The sequence below is a fragment of the Schistocerca gregaria genome, chromosome 2 (assembly GCF_023897955.1).
Source record: "Schistocerca gregaria isolate iqSchGreg1 chromosome 2, iqSchGreg1.2, whole genome shotgun sequence".
In the NCBI taxonomy this organism is placed as follows: Eukaryota; Metazoa; Arthropoda; class Insecta; order Orthoptera; family Acrididae; genus Schistocerca; species Schistocerca gregaria.
The window spans coordinates 624,263,613-624,286,333 of NC_064921.1; the positions used below are offsets into that span (position 1 = coordinate 624,263,613).

The 22,721-nt window shown below is 37.6% G+C and overlaps 1 protein-coding gene across 4 annotated transcripts in view; it reads right to left on the reverse strand.

The window, feature by feature from the left end:
* The window catches only part of LOC126334627 (sorting nexin-8-like), a 204,016-nt gene that overhangs the window by 63,515 nt on the left and 117,780 nt on the right, over positions 1 to 22,721 (reverse strand). For all 4 annotated transcript variants that reach the window (XM_049997060.1, XM_049997063.1, XM_049997061.1 and 1 more), the window contains one exon: positions 15,739 to 15,856. In XM_049997060.1, coding sequence (XP_049853017.1) covers positions 15,739 to 15,856 — 118 coding nt within the window. The remainder of the gene's footprint in view (positions 1 to 15,738; positions 15,857 to 22,721) is intronic.

The window sequence follows — 22,721 nt, forward strand, 5'->3', positions numbered from 1 at the left end:
TATTGCACCATCTGCAGAAAGACACACATTGCAGACAGTTATTTCCTGTTTCGTCCTTATTGTGACAGCCACAGTTTCAAGAGGGGTTCAACTACAGACTGAGTTTATGATATAAAAGCAACTCCACCTGACACACTATTACGGTCGCTACAGTTCCTGTAATATCCCATATAGCCACAGATGGCTGGGGTCTGGATTGCCAGGAACCAAGTTTTCTGGAGGGCAATGCAGATAACAGGTGTAAAGCTTAACAGTTACCGTAGCTCCACCAGGCGGTGGAAAAAACCGACGCAATTTCACTGGAGGATGATGTCATCATGAGACTGGGAAGGCATGGAACATTCAATGAGGCAGTTTACACCTCAGGGTCACCTGCTGCCACCAACTTATTGCCTTAGCATTCTATATCCATTGTGTCTGAGGGTCAGGTGAGACCTAGGTCCTCAGAGGACACCAGGATCTCCACCCCATCCTCAGACACAGAGCTTGTAGGTAGCTGTGGTGTGGGTGCCACTGCAATTTTCTTGGTATTTGGAGTCTTCTTTTTGGATTTCTCTCACTGCTTCTTGGGTTTCTCTTGCTGGGAGGACTTGACTGGCTCAGTCTCCAGGACTGACAATGAGTGCGAAGCCCTACGACCAGCTGCTTTTGAGCTCTTCAGCCACTGGTGGGTGTCTTCTTTCCCACTAGCAAAAACCTGGGAAGGGAGTGACCCAATGGACCACTTCCTAGCGAGAGAAGGCGAAGACGACCTACGCTTCTCTGGCTTAGAAGAGGGGAACAGGTGTCCCCGAGGGGGGCAGGTGTAGTGTTCTGGCTCTGAGAGGTGACTGGGGTTGGCGGAGCTGATGGTCCAGAACTGTTTCAGCAGCATTGTAAGACGATGTCTTAAGTACAGGATGCAAGCGTTCAAATTTTCTCTTAGCCTCAGTGTAGGTCAGTTAGTCCAGGGTCTTGTACTCCATGATTTTCCTTTCTTTCTGGAGAATCCTGCAGTATGGCGAGCATGGCGAATAGTGCTCTCCGCAGTTGACACAGCTGGGAGGTGGGGCAATGGAGTATTGGGATGTGATGGGCATCTGAAATCTCAACATGTGATGCTGGAAGTACAGCAGGAAGACATGTGGCCAAATTTCCAGCACTTAAAGCACCGCATTGGGGGAGGGATATACGGCTTTACATCACAGCAGCAGACCATCACCTTGACCTTCTTGGGCAAGATGAAGGCACTGGTGGCAACCTGATTATCCCTCGGAACCCAGTGGACACACCGGACGAAATGTACACTTTACCACTCTTAAATTGGCGCACAACTCATCGTCAGACTGCAAAAGAAGGTACCTGAGAAAATGGAGCGTGATAATTACAGAAACATCCGCCATTGTCACAAGCGAGTAACGTCCGTGACTGAGCAGAGGATGATGTTTTGATCAAGACTGACACAAATCTCATTTTGGACAATCCTTCCATCTCCCAAACTTGTCATCTAAATGTTCAACAAGAAACTGAAGCTTCATCACCATGAAAGATTCCCCATCAGCTCTTGAACATACAGGTACCGGACGAATAAGATCCGCTGCCATCCTTAGCCTGATATTCCTCCCATGGTGTGGCCAGGGAAGGGAATGATTTGGCGTCATACTTCTGTGCATTGAATGGAGCTCATAAACGCTTAGAGGCTGCTGGTGTTTCACCACCAGCAAGAGATGGAATACGCTTCATCGCATGTCATCTGCCCTGATGCCACCCACTCCGACCAGGGGCGCCACCCAGCCACAGCGATGGCCACCTGGCAGGATGGCCATTGCCACGAGTCCCGATACCCCAGGGGGATGGGCATGTACCCCTTGGCATACATGGAGAGTTAACAGCATAGGCATCAGCAGAGCAATCCCTATGTGGTCAGGGGGCTACAACCAAGAGGTTACATGGTGCCCCCCCCTACAACAGACTGGCTACCATGCTGGATATTAGGTGCAAGTAAGTCCGTGGTCATCGTCGACGCAGATAGGGACAATGCATAGTGCATGGTGGAAAACGCATGCAGTAAGGTTTTTTCGCCCAAGAGATCGAGAATGAGCAGGACTAAAATCCAACGATGTGAAAGTCGGCTGAAGATCTTATTCCCCGATGGACAAGATGCACCATGTAAGGCGCCCTTCCCCAATTGGCTCACTCTTTGTGAAAATCTTGAAAATTGGAGGTCACACCATACAGGGGAATATCACAAAAAGGCCGAAACCTGTGAGACTCCTTTTAGTCACCTCTATCGACAGGCACGAATACCTCGGGCCCATTCTAATCTCCGGACCCGCAGGGTGGACACAATATGGTTCTTTGGTTATAGTAATTAGCAATGAAGTGGGCTGCTAGACCTATTGCTGATGTAATGTCCTACAGATGTGCAACAGACACAAAATTGGTAAGCATGACAGTTGGCACTGATCAACAGATCCAATGGCAGATGCTATATGGTTGCTGAAGCAAGGCGAAACAATACAATCAGATGGGCACCGATAAAAGTAGCAAGGTTAGACCAGGAAAGAGCGGAATGGAGTATTTTTTATACACTTCAGCGAAAAGGGTATAACTTAAAAGTGGAGTAATTTTTATATACTTTTTGGGAATAGGTATAACTGAAGGAAAGGGAAACAAATTCTGACAATGGGCAAAAAGCATGGAGGAATGTAGAGTATTGAAGAAAACAGCCTAAATGTCTACAGCGAGATTAGACCACCTATACTGACAAAGCAAATTGTCAACATTTAACACCGTTATTTCTGAAGCTATGGAAGGTATAACTACCAAATTTTTATCAACTGAACATCTGGATGTGTTTAGTTCACTGATCTAGCATGGAGAAGGTACACATTGTGGAAACAGATACAATTTTTTAAATGTACTATTCTCTCTAATCAAAATTATAAACGACTGTTGATGTAAGCTATCTGCCTAAACAGTTAATTCTTTGCCTATTCTAAGTTCATGTGATTTATTAATTGCCTACATTTTGAAAATACAAGGAAAAATAAAACTAACAAAACAAGAACTGTTTACATCAATTTTTCACCATCACTGCTTTTTTGTTTATTTATCACTAGTTTTATACATCTTTGTCGACATCCTAACACGACATCTATGAAACTTATATCTTTGTTATCACAAATATTTGGCTATTTATTCTGAATATGTTGCAATTTATGAGGTTTTGGTTGTGGTGGGACCTGGGAATACAGTTCGTTTCTTTTTCCAGAACACAAGCGGATATTGCTTCTTTACTGATGTGAGAATGTTGCAATGTCTCTTGCTTCTGACCATATCATGCACTCGTCGCTCTCTCATTTGCTATGTAGAAGCAGCTTTCTCCATAGGTTTACACAGGAGATGTATATTTCGTTTTAGTTGGTTTACGTATATGCTATTTCTCTGACAGCTTGGATGACAGCGGACCAGAGATATTTCATGTTTATGTTGTTACCATCATAAACAAGTGATCTCTGGACATTAAATTGTTTTTTATTATTTTTATAGCTTTGGTTCTAATTATGTTTTTGTTTGGAATTTGTTTAAGTTTAATTTGAGATTTTTATTTCAAATTTTTCATAATAATTTTGTTATTGTCTGTGATTTATGTTGGTGGTAAGTCTCTGTTTTATACTCCTCACATTGTTGTCACTGTGACTATAGATATGTGTTATTTAGGTTCTCTGACTTATTACTTCACCAGTTTTTTTTAAATTTATAATGTGAATAAAGCTTTCCATGTACATTTTGTGCTTTTGATTGGTTTGTTCATTCAGTAAATCTGTAGGGCTGCTGTACGCATGTGAATATCTCACTTTTCCTCAAGGATGTTCATGAATGTTCCTTTCTGCATAATATGAAGAATTTCCCCAAATTGTAATGCAGTTGTACTACAATAAAATGCAACCAGAAAGGCACAAAATACGTAGTACAAATTATCTAGGAAACATCTCGAACAAAAATAACAAAGTAGTCAACAAAACTGGTATCATCTTTGCATATCAAAACACACACACAGCCTCAAACACAAAATCCACAAAGGAAGCTCGAAAATTCCCATATAAAACAATCCTGGCATTACAAAATTTCGTGCACTTGCCACAAATTCTACATAGGACAAACCGGGAGAAACTTCAAAATTACATATAAAGAGCACACCAGAGAAACTGAAAATAACTCAGTCACATCTTTTCAGCACATACAAACACAATAGTAAAACTTATGAACAAAGCATTAGAAATCCTCCATATTATGGAGAAAGACTTATCCATGAACATCCCTGAGGAAATAGTGATATATTCACATGCATGCAGCAACCCTACAGATTTACTGAATGACTAAACCTATCTACAGCACAAAAAGTACGTAGAAAACTTTAGTCACATTATAAATCAAGAAAACTGATGGGGCATTAAATCAGAGAAAATAAATAACACATTTCTATAGTCACAGCAATAACAACATGAAGAGTATAAAAGAAAGACTTAACACCAACATAAATCATAGACAATAACAAAATTATTATGAAAAATAAAAAATTTAAAATAAAAGTCTCAAATAAAACTAAAATTCCTGGCAAAAAATCATAATTAGAACTAAACCTAAAAAAATAATGAATAACAATTTCTGCACATCACTTATTTATAATGGTAACTATGTTAACATATAGTATCGCTGATCCAGTATCACTTAAGCTGTCAGAAAAATAGCATACAAGTATTAATTCTAGACATGACACGACACGACAACATGATATTACATGTAAGGTAAAAGACCTAACAATGTGTTATAACTTTTCTGATCATAGTTAAAGATCATTATATTAAGACCATTGCTTACTTATGTATTTACAGGGCACCTGATGCTGCAAGATTAATATTCTCCATTTCCCAGATATTTTATGTATTTAACTCCTTGCTCTGATTGTGAGCAACAGAAAATAGCCATAGCTGCTGCTACCTCCCTACTACTTGACTCTTCACAGTTCTTTGTAAACGAGAAGCACTTTTCTTTTCATTATCACCTACAAAATAGCATCCTTGGCAATATTTACAGATAACTTCCAAGTGCAACACCTTACAAGTATCCACAATTGTTGCAGTAGCAGATCCAGTTTTGGAATTGTGACCTCTTTTTGCCATGACCGATCAAATGCTAAACTAATATCTGTTACCATAAAATGAGGTGAATCTGATACAAAAATGGCAGTTTTTTTCTTTTTATTTCGTCCATTTACTATTGTGATACTGAAATAAAATTTCAGTGCGTCAATTTCACAATCTTGATAATGATATATTCATTTATTACATTATTTTTAATTTATAATTGCAGTGATTATTTTCTTAAGTTAATTAGTTTCAACTCCTCAGTTGGGGAGAATCTGATCACCGTTGTGTTTTGTACGCACGAACGGAATCAGACTTCCAGTAGAGGAAAGCCTATCGTTATTTTGATTTTAAAAAATATATTGCTGTATTTGCAACTAAATTTAACAATTTCTAGATCAAACAAATTTTTAGAAGCACATAAAACTTGAATTTTTTGCTATAAAAACCCTTGCATTCACAGAATTTGACAAACAAATATTAATTTCCAGTTACTTTGTGTCATAATCAATATGAAAAGTATTTACTCAGTGTCATAATACATCCCTTCAAAATAAATTTACCTAGCCTTTTACGTTCTGGAACAACTTTTTTCTCTGGTGCATTGTCAATTTCTGGAAAGACAAAATAAACATTACCATCAAGAACTTACTTTCTAAGAAATGTCGTTTCACAGGTGTCATTAGGGAGGCTTTCAATTTTACCAATAAACCTGAATTTTTTTAGGAGATTTTAATATGGTGAAATCATTTTCTTTAAATTCATGCCAATCTTTATCCTTATCCTTATCCATTACTTCATTTTCGTTTGATTCATACTGTTCTAGATCACTGTTAGATGTTCTGGATATGGACTCCCTGCTTGCAGCCCCATCAATATCATTTTCATCAAAGTCGCTGATAACAATTCCTTTTCCTGGAGTTAATGCTAAATGCTTTGCTTGGCATGGCTTTCCTTTTGTTTCATTAGAGTGAACCTGTTTCAACTGCATTTTGAAGGCTGCTGCCCAAGAAACTTCTCATGAGTTGGTGCCATGTGCATTGTTACCGGTTGCTTCTGGAATATGTGAAATGACTTTACTGAGACAGAAAGGAAAAATTCCTGCTCTTCTGAACCCAGATATTACATTGGATTTGGACGTGATAGCTTTGTTTTCAAAGGTAGTTTTCAACAACGTAAGAAATTCGAAGTTTGGCACCACTCCTTTATTACTCCTTTTCCAATGATATAGCACCTTTCACCAAGCAAGTTTTAAAGTGACTGACACAAATGAGTAGAATTAGGTGGTAGAAGCACAAATTTAATGTCCTGCTCCTGGCAGAGTTTAATCAAGTTATATGACAGATGACTTGAGAGACTGTCACCTATAATCACTTTAGGTCCCTCTAATTGCTGGGCATATAGCAAGACAATTTCAGCAAACCATGATTCAAACATTGTTAGGTCAAACCAACCACTCTGATTCCTATTGTAACCCACACCAGTTATGCCCCCTTCAATCCTAGTATCGTGGTGTTTTGCCCTAAAAACTGTGTATGGTGGGAGGTCTGAGGCGTTGGCAGCTGCTGCTATCATCACATTGATACCTGACTTAAAACTATCCGAATTCTTTCAGGATGTCTTGTGCTTCGCTTCACTGTTACTTTCATTTGTCCAGAACCATCAAAAAATTTTGTCTCATCATAGTTTATAATGTTGGAGGAAGACACACCACTAAAGGTCACTTTTAAAAAAACGATCACTGTTTCTCGGGTAACTGCTGCCTTTGTCCTCTTCACATTTTCACTTACTCTAACCGTTCGTTCTTTATATATAGAAAAGATTTTACCCACTCATGTCCAGGTTTATTGACACAAAACTTTTTCTCCAATCCTCCCTTCTTGATAGAGATATGCCTGCACAACGTCCCTAACATCATTATTCCTCAAAGGAAACCCCTATTTTGCACAACACAATAATTCTTCATCCGGGCTTTTTTCCTCACTATTTGTTAACACTGGTTGGCCACCTATTTTGTATTTGTACCTTTCATTGAGTTTGTCATTTAATGTGGTATCTGGAACTGTATATTGCTCTGAAGCTTTCCGGGTGCTTAATTTTCCCAATTTGATAGCTTTCACCACATTTACAAGATATTCTGGTTTGTAGTTAGATTTCCGTGTTGGTCCCAGAACCTTTTGGTATCCTCGCATTATCGGATTCACCCTACAAAAATGCAGTTTTGTAATTAAGCCTGCATAGAGGCTAAGCAGTATTAGCAATGAACAAAAAAACCAAACTGTTTTCACTTAAGACATTTATATGCAAGCAATGATATTGCAACTTACCAGTTACACTTTGGAAGTAACATGTGCCAAGAGAAGTTTTCACACTTGTGTTGACTACACGAGTGTAGCACAAGAATCACACACCTACTGACAATACGATTTGCTGGTTGCGTGCACGCCATTGTTCTTGATAGATTTGTCAAGAATTCATGACAATGGTCAGCTGCAAAGTAATTGTTAAAATGCTACGTTCAGTTATCCAAACATGGAAAAACTGGTAAATGATCAGATTGACACCACATTATCGGATTCACCATTCTCATCGACTGCTTTTACAGCTGCAGTTTTCATGGATTCTGTTGCAACAGAATCAATGCAGTTGCCAATAATTTCAGTATATTTCTCATATTGTGTGGGTGGATTTGGTAAATGCAGAAGAGCACAATGAGTCTATCACCACTACCACCTTTCCCAAAACACCTAAGTCTACAAAATAACTTCACTGATGTTCAAATTTATTATTATATTTAGTCCAATGCCTTCATGGGTAGGTAATTTATCTCCTGCACACACAATGTTTACATGTGACATCTTCCAAAAGACAAAAACCAAATTTCAGAAATCGTTTTCTGCTGTTGTGTTTACATGTTAAGGTCTGAAACAGTTTATGACTTAGTCAGTACAATCACAATTACTCTTCAATTAAATGAGGTGTAAACAGCTTGAGCCTAATATTTCCACTTATCCTTCATTGTGCAAAAAACCACTCTGTCCATATTAGCTCAAAAAGAAGAAGAAGAAGAAGAAGAAGAAAGACAAAACCTGACAGTCCAAGCTTGTTTCAAAACCAGTTGCATTTACATGGGAGTGAAAATTGACTGTGGAATTGGAAAACCTGCAAGCAGAAGTGGATTTCCAGAATCGATTTTGAAGTGTTTACATGACCATCCAGAAGCAATTTTGGGAAATTGTTAACGAAAGCCGGTGGGTGCCACGTAAACAGGGAGATAGTAATCTTGCAGTCCCCCCCCCCCCCCTCCCCCCATGTATTGCACTATTTCAATACAATACAAATGGTATAGTTCTACAGTTCTTGTTTACTTTGTTCTGGCGTCTCTTAAAGGTACCTTTTGGTTAAGTCGCTGTAAATGAGCGCATCAGCATACGACAGTTTCACTATAAGCACAGGAAGCTACCAAATATTGAAATATTTATTTTGTTTCCAAAGGTTTACAAATATATGAGCAAATAATATTTAATAATTAGTGCAGCTAATCTGTGGTAAACAGAGCCTTCTAGAGCATGTAGTTTCCGAGATTTGCATACAAGTCTGAAAGGAAGTTGAGTTTATGCGGATATCGTGATGTGTCATGTGTCAAGTAAAAGTTAAAAGACTATTGATGATTCATTTACATGGGTTTTAACAAAAGCTATGCACCAAGTTGCTCAGGAAAGTCGAAATATATATATCCTTTAAAAAAAAAAAATAAAAAAAAAAAAAAAAAAAAAAAAAAAAAAAAAAAAAAAAAAAAAAACACCACTGCGCACGCAGACACTCGCACACGCGCGCGCGCGCGCACACACACACACACACACACACACACACACACACACACACACAATTTTTTTTGGAAAAACTATGTCTTTAAAAGTAGAAAAATGAAAATGATTATACTCTCATTAGTACTAAATAATTGCATTTATTTTGTTAAGATCTACCAGAGTTGCTTTATAGCAATTAAGGAGCTAGACGCCATATATCACATTGTCTATAAAATAAAAAAAAAGAAAGGAAAAAAAGAAGAGGAAGAAAAAAGAAGAGGAAGAAAAAAAGAAAAGAAAAAGAGAAAAAAAAGTTAGACCTCGACCTAGAATGAAACTGTAAATTTTAATATTCTGATGCTAAACTCTCTCCACTGCACTAACTGAGCAGTACAGTTATACAGTACTGAATGAAAATATTTGCCATAAATGTGAATGTACTGTTGTCAAATTGTTTTTCTTTGAGGTCAATTTTTGCTGGAAATGTGCATGGGATGAAAACATGTAAGAAACACTATTGTTCTCTTAGTATGCAAGAAATTGCGCTGTGGCATCCATGTGTGCGGATTTTGGTCCATCCGGTATATTTCAATGTCTTTATGCTAGCTTTGTTTAAAAAAAAACAAACAATGAAAGGCTGTGAGAAGATGCAATAATGATTGTAAAAAATACTGTTGTGCTTTACTGTAATAATAAAATAAAGGAAATACAAAATCACTGTGACTGACCTTGTAAGTAATGTAATGTAAATGCTCTGTTCAAAGAGAAATCTTAGTGATAGTTGACACAGTCTATTAGCATTGTACATGTCAATATTAGTATAAAATAAGTTAAAAGTCTACTTATTTGCCAGACAATCAATGAAATGTGAAACAAGATGATTTATTGGACAAAAGGATATTAGAGAATTCACTGTTTCCATTTCAGAAGTATTAAATAATTAATATTCCTGAAACTGAAATTATTTGAAAGCCATCACAGCAAAGATATTAAATATATTGATTGAAAATATTATTCAGCAATACAGAATACTTTTGAGTCCCTGAATCAAAGTAATCTCTCACTTGATAACTACATGCTTTTGTCATAGATGCGCAAATATTTAGTCTTTAAACTGTATCCGTCTTCTACTTAGAACCATTAGAAGTACCTGCAATTAATGAGCAAAATAGGTGAAGACCAAAAGAAACCTAATATTACTATGATTTATTTTACATCACTAAAATAAAAATAAAAAATTAGAGCCAGACTCTTGAAAAGTCTGACACAGAAGACCCATAAAAACATAACCACAAGGAACACCACACTGAGTAGAACTACTACAGCATGATGATACTCAGAGCAGAAGAAAAATAAAAAAACAAACAAAACAAAACATTGAGGGAAGATCAAAAGAGTTTTTAGCAGACACGGGGGAAATTCTTCTGCCTATAAGCATTCTGTTTGCTGCACTGATGAATAAGCAGATGATGTTATCCCAGGTTCTGTTCTGTATCAGCAGGTCCACACACACACACATACACGCACACTAAATAATTTACTGAAAAGTGTGTTTCTGAACTGCAATACTGACTAAAATGAACATATAAGGGAAACGGAAATTAATAATAATCTTGGTTCAATAGAGGAAACCTATTAAAACTATCAAACAAAATGATGCCAGAAATAAAACATTTGTTTGAAGGTTTAAAAATGGATTTAAAAGGTCATAAATTGGCACAAACGTGTTTGTTAGAGGAACAGAAAATGAAATTACAACTTTTCCTTATCAAACAGGATATCAATATTAAATGATGATCTAATGAACAACAACACTACCTTTGCAAAGGCAAATCTTCTAATAATGTAAACCAAAAAGAGAGAATCTTGAATCTAGCACAGATGTTCGTCAATTTGAGCGATAAAACAGAAATCAGCAGAAAAGAGCATGAATCTCAAACTGTCAATCGAGGCACAGAGTAAAATAATTTGTGAACTAAAAGGTTAGGTAAACACATTTTTCACTGTATGCAGAGAAGTGATCAAACCACATACAAAAAGCTGATGGCATTCATATTCAGAATACCACAAATTGGTGGGAAGAATTTTGAATTTTATGAGATTTTAACCCAAGAGTACTGTTAGCATGACAACATTTGTAACAGCATCTCTGAGAAATGTATAAGCAGTGTTGTTGTTGTTGTGGTCTTCAGTCCTGAGACTGGTTTGATGCAGCTCTCCATGCTACTCTATTCCGTGCAGGTTGCTTCATCTCCCAGTACCTACTGCAACCTACAGCCTTCTGAATCTGCTTAGTGTATTCATCTCTTGGTCTCCCTCTACGATTTTTACCCTCCACGCTGCCCTCCAATATTAAATTGGTGATCCCTTGATGCCTCAGAACATATCCTACCAACCGATCCCTTCTTCTTGTCAAGTTGTGCCACAAACTTCTCTTCTCCCCAATCCTATTCAATACTTCCTCATTAGTTATGTGATCTACCCATCTAATCTTCAGCATTCTTCTGTAGCACCACATTTCGAAAGCTTCTATTCTCTTCTTGTCCAAACTATTTATAGTCCATGTTTCACTTCCATACATGGCTACACTCCATACAAATACTTTCAGAAAAGACTTCCTGACACTTAAATCTATACTCGATGTTAACAAATTTCTCTTCTTCAGAAACGCTTTCCTTGCCATTGCCAGTCTACATTTTATATCCTCTCTACTTCGACCATCATCAGTTATTGTGCTCCACAAATAGCAAAACTCCTTTACTACTTTAAGTGTCTCATTTCCTAATCTAATTCCCTCAGCATCACCCAACTTAATTCGACTACATTCCATTATCCTCGTTTTGCTTTTGTTGGTGTTCATCTTATACCCTCCTTTCAATACACTGTCCATTCCGTTCAACTGCTCTTCCAAGTCCTTTGCTGTCTCTGACAGAATTACAATGTCATCGGCGAACCTCAAAGTTTTTATTTCTTCTCCATGGATTTTAATACCTACTCTGAAATTTTCTTTTGTTTCCTTTATTGCTTGCTCAAAATAGAGATTGAATAACATTGGGGAGAGACTACAACCCTGTCTCACTCCCTTCCCCACCACTGCTTCCCTTTCATGCCCCTCGACTCTTATTACTGCCATCTGGTTTCTGTACAAATTGTAAATAGCCGTTCGCTCCCTGTATTTTACCCCTGCCACCTTTAGAATTTGAAAGAGAGTATTCCAGTCAACATTGTCAAAAGCTTTCTCTAAGTCTACAAATGCTAGAAACGTAGGTTTGCCTTTCCTTAATCAAGCAGTAAGTAAATTTTAGCTAAACTTTTTGCTGTAGGAGACACACGTAATGGCACATCACATGAACCCTTGAATTTATGAAAATTAAATGTTGAGTCACAGACAGGCATAACAAAATGACTGCTAAACAAGTAATCTTTCGGCCAAAAGGCTGTCTTCTTAAACACACACATACACATTCATGCAAGTACAACTCACATATACAACCCCTTCCTCTGGCCACAGAGGTCGCACTGTGAGCAACAGCGCATGATGGGAGAAGCAATCTGGGTGGTGGTGATAAGGAGGAGGCTGGGATGGGGAGGGGGAGGGATAGCAGGATAGGGATGGGGGGACAGTAAAGCATTGCTTGTGGAAGCATCATTTTCAATTGAAATACTGAGTGGGTTGTACTGCAGTCTTTGTAGATAACAAGCCACCATTTAAATTGCACGCTGTTACAAAGAAATATTTTGAATGGATTATGTGTCTAAGAAGTGTTCTTGCCAACAAGATCCAATGCTTGTTCAACTTGCAGTGTGAACTGGATGAGACTAATCTTATTGTAACACTGTTGAATTTACATTTGTATAGCCAGGTTAACAACAATTGTCCACCACTTGTTTCTCTACCAAATGTATATGTTAAAACTAAAACAAATATGTTCAGAAAGGAAAGGTTATGAAACAAGAAACATAGCTTTCTCAAGTTAAATGAGAACTAACTATATTTGTATGATCCATCAGAATATTGCTTACAGTCAAGTTTCTATAGAAGTATGAAAAACTCTGGGGATAGTTCGAAGAACATCAGCTATGGTCTTTCAGCAAAATGCACAAACCTTGGCATCAGTAACTGCTGCACTACTGCCAGGTTTACATCTAATTGTAGTGTCTGTATACTGCTCCCCTGACAGCAATAGTGATGTCATCACAGAGATACTACTTACAACAATCTCCCATTTGCAAAATACAACACAAAATTTTAATCTTTGGAGATACTAACATTGACATTAGGGTCGTAATGACAAACTACTTCGGTCACGCAATATGTTTTGTGCACATAAAAAGCCAACAAGACAGATTGTGAATGGATATGGTTAAAACTACTGACAAAAAAATCCCACAGTGCAAGGAGAACAACCCCAGTACTCCTACCAATTAACCAAAGCAAGGTATTTGACTCTGCAAGTCATTGTATTCTAAAATATAAACTGGATTGCTATGGCATTCAAGATACAGAACTCACCCTTACAGAAGCAAATATTTGACAACAGGCAGCAGAAGTACACTTTAACAGTATGAGCTTGTAACATTACAGGACACATTGGGACATATTGAAGTATTCGATACTGTAGACTTTTAGGGGATGTCGATACAGATATGCAAAATGTAAAGGGAAACTTTGGTGATGTTTAAATATTGTACTGTGTCAATATCAGGACATTTTGCACAGAAAGAACAAAAATAGAATTAATGTAAATATATATTAGTGTTAGTAACCTATTTTCATTCAATTTTGTAATTATATTTCATTTTGTAAAAGAAAGACTCACTGTTTGCTGTAGCTCTGATTAATTGTATAAATTATCAGTTTTGAGCTAAATTATTTCGTATAATATGGACAAGATACTTTTAAAAACTCACCAGCTAAAGAGAAAGTTTGTAAATGAATGTTTAATGCACACTTCTGGAACTTTCTATGGAGAAATTCTATATTATGATCGCAAAAATACGAAAACTTGTGAAAACTGTTTCATAACCTAATTTCGAAAGACGATTTGTATCAAGAAATACTGCTAAAAAGATTTATTTACGTTTTGAAACACGATTTAAATCATTTTACATATAAATAGTTGTTCTAAATCACTCAAGAAATATCCAGAATCAAATGTCAAGATATTTCTGGAAACATCGGTACAAATCTGGTGAAGGTTATCCAGAAGCTGGTAGAAAAATGTTATAAAATCTATTTGGAAATTATGCTTGTAAGAATTTATATGTACTGATCCTTTTACTTACTTTAATCTGTACTAAAATTCTGTAATGTCTAATTTAGTTTTAAGTCGTGAATTGCTATCGTATTGTAAACAAAACATTGTCAAAGACTCTCATTGTTTGGAAAGATATTAATACACCTAGGAGTTGTCAGTTGCCAGTTCGGATATGCAGTGCGGTTAGCTCTGAGAGTCAGTTGTTGAGTCTGTGAAGTCTGTCAGTTCTGTTTGTAAATAAACGTCTGTAATGAAGAATTACTTGTTGTCGTCAATATGAACTCAAGACCTTTTGCACGAAGCAGACACCTCCTAATGCAACGTTTTAATTTGGTTGAGGAAGCTGGGATCGCTATAAGTGCAAACAAATTGAAGTGGAACGTTTTAATTTGGTGTTGAGGAGCTGAAATGTTATAATTTGGTGAAGGAGCTGGGATGTTATAAGCTCTGGATTCCTAGATGTTTCCCGAGGCGTGCCTCAAATTTCCATACTGATCTTATTGTTTATAATCTATATTAATGACGTATCTAGGATCATGTAAATCTATTCTGTATGCTTACGATACCGCCTACATTGCAGTAAAACTGAAAATATCATTCTTAATTTATGCAATACAAAAAATAATTGTATGTCGGTTAAACTTCTTAGGGTACACTTGGACTCCAAATTAACTCAACACAGATTCAATATGCACTTAATTATCAAAAGTCGTATACCTGTCATGTAAACTCAAGAGGATGTGTGAGTGAAAATTTGATTCTCAGCTCCTACCATGCATTTTTTCATAGTCACATAACATACTGTATACAGCTTTGGAGCAGCTACGCTGAGGCAAAACAGTTTTTATGTGGTAGAAAAAGGCTATCAGATGAGTAGTGAGTATTTTCAAAAGCAATGTATCTTGTAAGCCACTTGTCAAGAAACTGAGTGTCACAGCAGTCCCATCATTATTTATACTTAGTTGGCTAGTACACACAGTGGAAAGCTAGAGAACTATAGATTAAGGCAATCACTTCATTGTCACACTACAGGACAGAACGAAAATGTTTACCAACTCCTTAAAGACTAAGCAAGACGCTCAATAGCTATACATTCTTTGGAGTAAAACTATGCCATAGAGGTAGTTTTCCATTATGCAAAAGAAGATCTAAAATTTTAACTTACACTCATAGAATGTTTGTATGCAAATCTACATGACTTATAGTTTTCCTTATTATCACATGTACCATTATGTGTTATTCAATTTCTACAAACTATTAACATCAATGGCATGCAAAATCATTGAAGATAAAATATATACTTTTGTAATTGAATTCCCTTACATATCAAACATTCTTGCTGTCAGCAGTTGAGTCTGACTTGACAACTGGTTGCTTATTATTTCATTACATAAAACTATAGTTGCTGAGGATGGATAAAATACTAAGAATGCAGATGTAAATTTTGTGTAAAAGACAGGCACAATAGGCAAGTGGGGAATCACTTCTTTTCATTACATGCAATAATTATTCTTACTGGCAGATAAAATGACATTTACTCACCACCAACCATTTTCTTTGGAGGTAATTTAGGTATCAGACGATATGGGAAACGGTTGAGAAGTAATTCATGCAATGCAACAAAATCGTTGTATCTCCGTCGCACCAATGAACCGAATCTCTGAAATACATGCCATTTTGAGCTTCTGTTGATAAGGTGGTTTCCAATTTGCCAAAAGTAAAACATACAGAAACCAAGACATTCCAAAATATTTCTCTATTGTGTTCCACAACCCAATTTGCCAAAAGTAAAACATACAGAAACCAAGACATTCCAAAATATTTCTCTATTGTGCTCCACAACTTAAAATCAACTCAACAAATGATATTATGTATCATTATAAAACTTCCTGTTTAAATTATTCTTTATTGTTGAAACGATTTTGGTCAGAGCGCATTATCCAGCACAGCTTGGATTAAGACACAACACAATGTAAAAAAACATAATATTTACAACACATGGTTAGCCATGCCTAATATTGTATTTTTGACAGTGTGTTGTTACTCTTCCATCTCGGAGATAAGAAGTTAAGAAACTTAGAGCCACTACTCCTAACCTGAAGTTTCCATTTCACATAAAAGTACTTAATAACATATAAAAGTAAACATGTTAGATAAATTTAGAAAAATCTCAGTAACTTTGTATCCTTTATCCAGTCTGTTTAGCAGTTCATGGAAGAAAACAGTTACTGACATTTATTGTGGATCAAACTTGCTTGAACGCACTGAGAGAGTTACTTTTTACACACTGGTTGTCTCTCAGTGATTTATAAAAGGTAGGGAAAAGTCCCATAGCGAACTGAACTATTTACTATATGTGTGAGTGGTTCTATTAATTACTTTTTGCATTCTTTCAGTAATCTAGATGTTTCATTCCAGCCACTAAATTTTATTTTAAGCTTTGAGATGATTTTCAGAATGTCATGATCTGTTATAGTTCTTAGGAAAAACGAATCACTAATTTTATCCGAGTTTATTGCTAGTGTTGATTCATCAATTTCTTATTGGTTTTTGGTGTCGCTGAACAACACAAATAAGTATCTCACCTTTTCTTTTAATTTGCGAACTCCAATTTCTTTAGTGCTTTGTCAATGGACATGCCTGATTTAACTTTTTTTTAAATATTTAATAGAAGCGGCCCCAGTCTTTATTAATACCATCTGATTTGTATCCTTGCTGCCAATCAGTGTGTGTGTGTGTGTGTGTGTGTGTGTGTGTGTGTGTGTGTGTGTGTGTGTGTAAACTAAATATGGTCTTTTTGAGTGAGTAAGTCATTATGCTGAACTATTCTGTGATGCGTGCTAATCTCTATCGATGGAACTCCTAGGTCCAAGAGAAAAGTTTTCAATAGTTCTCACAACAAATTCTTCCTTTTATATTCATTCAACAGAATACCTAAGACACTTTGAATTATAGTGTAAGGAGTTTAAGTTCATATCTCCTCCTATTACATACTGTTTTTTGTTTCTTGAGAGTTTATACCAAAGTTCTTCTACACAAGAGACGAATTCGTCTACATTATTCTAAGGTGTTCTATACAGGCCAACTATTAGTAAACTGTTTTTGCCTAGCTTTAATTTTACTGCTGCTGATTCACAGGTCATTATCACAGTGAGTTCATCAACTGACCAGTGATCAAAATGTGTGTGAAGCTAGATAGTGCTTAAATTTTGAATAAAATTTAATAAAATCATCAGCAATTGCCCCCCCCCCCCCCCCAAGAACAATGAAACTTGCCGTTGGTGGGGAGGCTGGCGTGCCTCAGCGATACAGATAGCCTTACTGTACATGTAACCACAACAGAGGGATATCTGTTGAGAGGCCAGACAAGTATGTGGTTCCTCAATAGTGGTAGCGGCCTTTGCAGTAGTTGAAGGGGCAACAGTCTGGATGATTGACTGATACAGCACTGTAACATCAACCAAAACGGCCTTGCCGTCCTGGTACTGCGAATGGCTGAAAGCAAGGGGAAACTATAGAAGTAATTTTTCCCGAGGCCATGCAGCTTTACTGTAAGGTTAAATGATAATGGCATCCTCTCGGGTAAATACAGAGGTAAAATAGACCCCCATTTGGACCTCCGGGCAGGGACTACTCAGAATGATGATGTTATAAGGAGAAACAAAACTGGCTATGTATCGGAGCTTGGAATGTTGGACCCCTTATCGGGCAGGCAGATTAGAAAATTTAAAAAGGAAAATGGATAGGTTAAAATTAGGCATAGTGGGAATTAGTGAACTTCGGTGGCAGGCAGAATAAGACTTCTGACCAGGGGAATGCAGGGTTATAAATACAAAATCAAATAGGGGTAATGCAAGAGTAGGTCAATTTTATTTTTTTATTATTTTTTTTTTTAAAAATGAGCATGGGTAAGCTACTATGAACAGCATTGTGAACGCAATATTGTAGCCAAGGATAGACACAAAGCCCACGCCTACCACAGTAGTATAAGTTTATATGCCAACTAGCTCCGCAGATGAAGAGGTTGAAAAAATGTATGATGCGACAAAAGAAATTATTCACATAGTGATGACACACGTAAATTTAATAGTGATAGGGGACTGAAATTCGACTGTAGGAGAAGGAAAAGTAGTAAGTGAGTATGGAATGGGGGTAAGCAATGAATGAGGAAGATGCCTGGTAGAATTTTGCACAGAGCATAACTTAATCATGGCTAACACTTGGTTTAAGAATCACGAAAGAAGGTTGTATACGGGAAGAGGCCTGGAGACACTGGAAGGTTTCAGGCAGATTACATAATGGTAAGACAGGGATTTAGGAACCAGGTTTTAAATTGTAAGACATTTCCAGGGGCAGGTGTGGATTCTGACCACATTTTACTGGTTGTGAACTGTAGATTAAAACTGAAGAAACTGCAAAAAGTTGGGAATTTAAGGAGATGGAACCTGGATAAACTGAAAGAACCAGAAGTTGTACAGAGTTTCAGGGAGAGCATAATGGAACAATTGACAAGAATGGGGGGAAGAAATATAGTAGAAGAAGAAGAATGGGGAGCTTTGAGGAATGAAATAGTGAAGGCAGCAGAGGATCAAGTAGGTAAAAAGAAGAGGGCTAGTAGAAATCCTTGGGTAACAGAAGAGATACTGAATTTAATTGATGAAAGGAGAAAATACAAAAATGTAGTAAATGAAGCAGGCAAAAAGGAATACAAACGACTCAAAAATGAGATTGACAGGAAGTGAAAAATGGCTATGCAGGGATGGCTGAGGATAAATGTAAGGATGTAGAGGCATATATCACTAGCAGTAAAATGGATAATGGCTACAGGAAAATTAGAGAGACCTCTGGAGCTGAGGGAGCTACCTTTATTAATATCAAGAGCTCAGATGGAAAACCAGTTCCAAGCAAAGAACAGAAAGCAGAAAGATGGCCGGAGTACATAGAGGGTCTCTACAAGGGCGATGTACTTGAGGGCAATATTATGGAAATGGAAGAGGATGAAGATGAAATGGGAGATGATATATTGTGTGAAGAATCTGATAGAGCACTGAAAGACCTAAGTTAAGTGGGGGGGGGGGGGGGGGGGGGAGGAGGAGGCTGGTAGTAGACAACTTTCCATGAGAACTACTGACAACCTTGGAAGAGCCAGCCATGACAAAATCTACCATCTGATGAGCAAAATGTACGAGACAGGCGAAATACCCGCAGACTTCAAGAATAATGTAATAATTACAGTCCCAAAGAAAGCAGGTGTTGACACGTGTGAAAATCACTGAACTGCAAAATACTAACAAGAATTCTTTATAGACAAATTGAAAAACTGGTAGAAGCCTACCTTGGGGAAGATCAGTTTGGATTGCATAGTAATGTTGGAACACATGAGACAATACTGACCCTACAACTTATCTTAGAAGATAGGTTTAGAAAAGGCAAACCTATGTTTCTAACATTTGAAGACTTAGAGAAAGTCTTTGACAATGTTGACTGGAATACTCTGTTTCAAATTCTAAAGGTGGCAGAGACCAAATACAAGAAGCAAGACTATTTACAATTTGTACAGATACCAGACGGCATTTTTAAGAGTCGAGGGGCATGAAAGGGAAGGAGTGTTTGGGAAAGGAATAAGACAGGGTTGTAGCCTATCCCCAATGTTAGTCAAACTATATATTGAGCAAGCAGTAAAGGAGAAAAAAAGGAAAATTTGGTGTAGGAGTTAAAATTCATGGAGAAGAAACAAGAACTTTTGAGGTTTGCCAATGTCATTGTAATTCTGGCAGAGACAGTGAAGGGCCTGGAAGAGCAGTTGAATGGAATGGACAGGTATCTTGAAAGGAGGATATAAGATGAACATCAACAAAAGCAAGATGAGGATAATGAAATGTAGTTGAATTAAATCAGGTGATACTGAGGGAATTAAAGTAGTAGGTTTTTGCTATTTGGGCAGCAAAGTAATAAATGATGGTCGAAGTAGAGGGGATATAAAATGTAGACTGGCTATGGCAAGGAAAGCATTTCTAAAGAAGAGAAATTTGTTAACATTGAGTACAGATTTGTGTGCCAGGAAATCCTTTCTGAAAGTATTTGTATGGAGTATAGCCATGTATGGAAGTGAAACATGGACAATAAATAATTTAGACAAGAAGAGAATAGAAGCTTTTAAAATGTCGTGCTACAGAGCAATGCTGAAGATTACATGGGTAGTTCTACATCTACATCTACATCCATATTCCGCAGGCCACCTGACGGTGTGTGGCGGAGGGTACCCTGAGTACCTCTATCGGTTCTCCCTTCTATTCCAGTCTCGTATTGTACGTGGAAAGAAGGATTGTCGGTATGCTTCTGTGTGGGCTCTAATATCTCTGATTTTATCCTCATGGTCTCTTCGCGAGATATACGTAGGAGGGAGCAATATACTGCTTCACTCTTCGGTGAAGGTATGTTATCTAAACTTTAACAAAAGCCCGTACCGAGTTACTGAGCGTCTCTCCTGCACAGTCTTCCACTGGAGTTTATCATCTCTGTAACGCTTTCGCGGTTACTAAATGATCCTGTAACGAAGCGCGCTGCTCTCCTTTGGATCTTCTCTATCTCTTCTATCAACCCTATCTGGTGCAGATCCCACACTGCTGAGCAGTATTCAAGCAGTGGGCGAACAAGCGTACTGTAACCTACTTCCTTTGTTTTCGGATTGCATTTCCTTAGGATTCTTCCAATGAATCTCAGTCTGGCATCTGCTTTACCGACGATCATCTTTATATGATCATTCCATTTTAAATCACTCCTAATGAGTACTCCCAGATAATTTATGGAATTAACTGCTTCCAGTTGCTGACCTGCTATTTTGTAGCTAAATGATAAGGGACCTATCTTTCTATGTATTCGCATCACATTACACTTTTCTACATTGAGATTCAATTGCCATTCCGTGCACCATGCGTCAATTCGCTGCAGATCCTCCTGCAACGCAACTAATGAGGTGGTACTGAATAGAATTGGGGAGAAGAGGAATTTGTGGCATAACTTGACCAGGAGAAGGGACTGGTTGATAGGACACATTCTGAGGCATCAAGGGATCACTAATTTAGTATTGGAGGGAAGCAAGGAGGGTAAAAATCATAGAGGAGACCAAGTGATGAATACACTAAGCAGATTCAGAAGGATGTAGGTTGTAATAGTTACTCAAAGATGATTAAGATAGCGCAGGATAGAGTAGCATGGATAGCTGCATCAAACCAGTCTCTGGACTTAAGACCAAGGCAACATCAGCAATGACTAGAGAAGACTTCCAGCATAAGATGTCACCCTCATTCTGCCGAAGACCTTGTCAAACAGGTGGAGGATCAGACAGAGGTTCAGACCACTCTCTTATCCATGGGGTGGGAAACTGCCTCTAAAAGGGGGGTGAATCAACAATTATTGATGGCATGAGGATGCAGAAGGCAATGGAAACCAATGCATTAAAGACAAAGAGGTGTGACCACTGGACACATGGCCTGGAACATTGACAAAAGATTCTGGATTAGTAGCCCCCGTTCTTATCTCTGGAATGGGACTGCCAAGGGTGAGGTAACCATGAGAAAAAATGGAGTAACTAGTGAAAGGGTAACATTCTCTGAGTAGGAGATATGGAACGTCAAATGTTTGAATGTGGTAGGGAATCTAGAAAAGCTGAAAAGGGAAATGCAATGGCTCAAATTAATACAGAGAGGGTCAGTAAGGTGAAACAGAAATAATAAAAGGATTATGGGTCAGATGAATATAGGATAATACCAACAGCAGTGGAAAATGGTATAAAAGGAGCAGCACCATTATGAATAAGATGGTAGGTCAGAGCAGGAGTTCACACAAACAGTTCAGTGATAGGGTTCCCATTAGAATTGGAAGCAAACCAATGCCGACTACAATAGATCAGGTATACATGCCGATGTAATATGATAAAGATGAACAGATAGAGAAAACATATTAGGATGTTTAACAGGTAATTCAGTATGTAAAAAGAAACGAAAATCTAATAATCGTGGGGGACTGGAATGTGATTGTAGAAGAAGGAGCAGAAGAAAGGGTTAAGCAGGGATACAGGCTTGATAGTGGGAATGAGTACAAAGACTAATTGAATTCTACAATAAATTTCAGCTAGTAATAGTGAATTCTCTGTTCAGACATCACTAACAGAGAAGGTATTTGAAAAAAAAAAAACCAGAAGAAGGGAAAATTACAACTGAATTACATCACTGTCAGAGAGAGATTCTTGAAATCAGACACTGGGTTGTAAGGTGTACCCGGGAGCACATATAGACTCAGACCACAATTTAGTAACGATTAACAGTAGGCTGAAGTTCAATAGACTAGTCAGCTAGAATCCATGTGTCAAGTCGGATTTGGAACCACCAAAGAATGAAGAGAGACATGTGAAGTTCTCTCAATGCGATAATTAACATCTCAGTAGGCGGATCATTTGACGAGGAATGGACATGTCTAAAAAGTGCAATCACAGAAGTTGAGCAGAAAAACTTAGGTACAAAGAA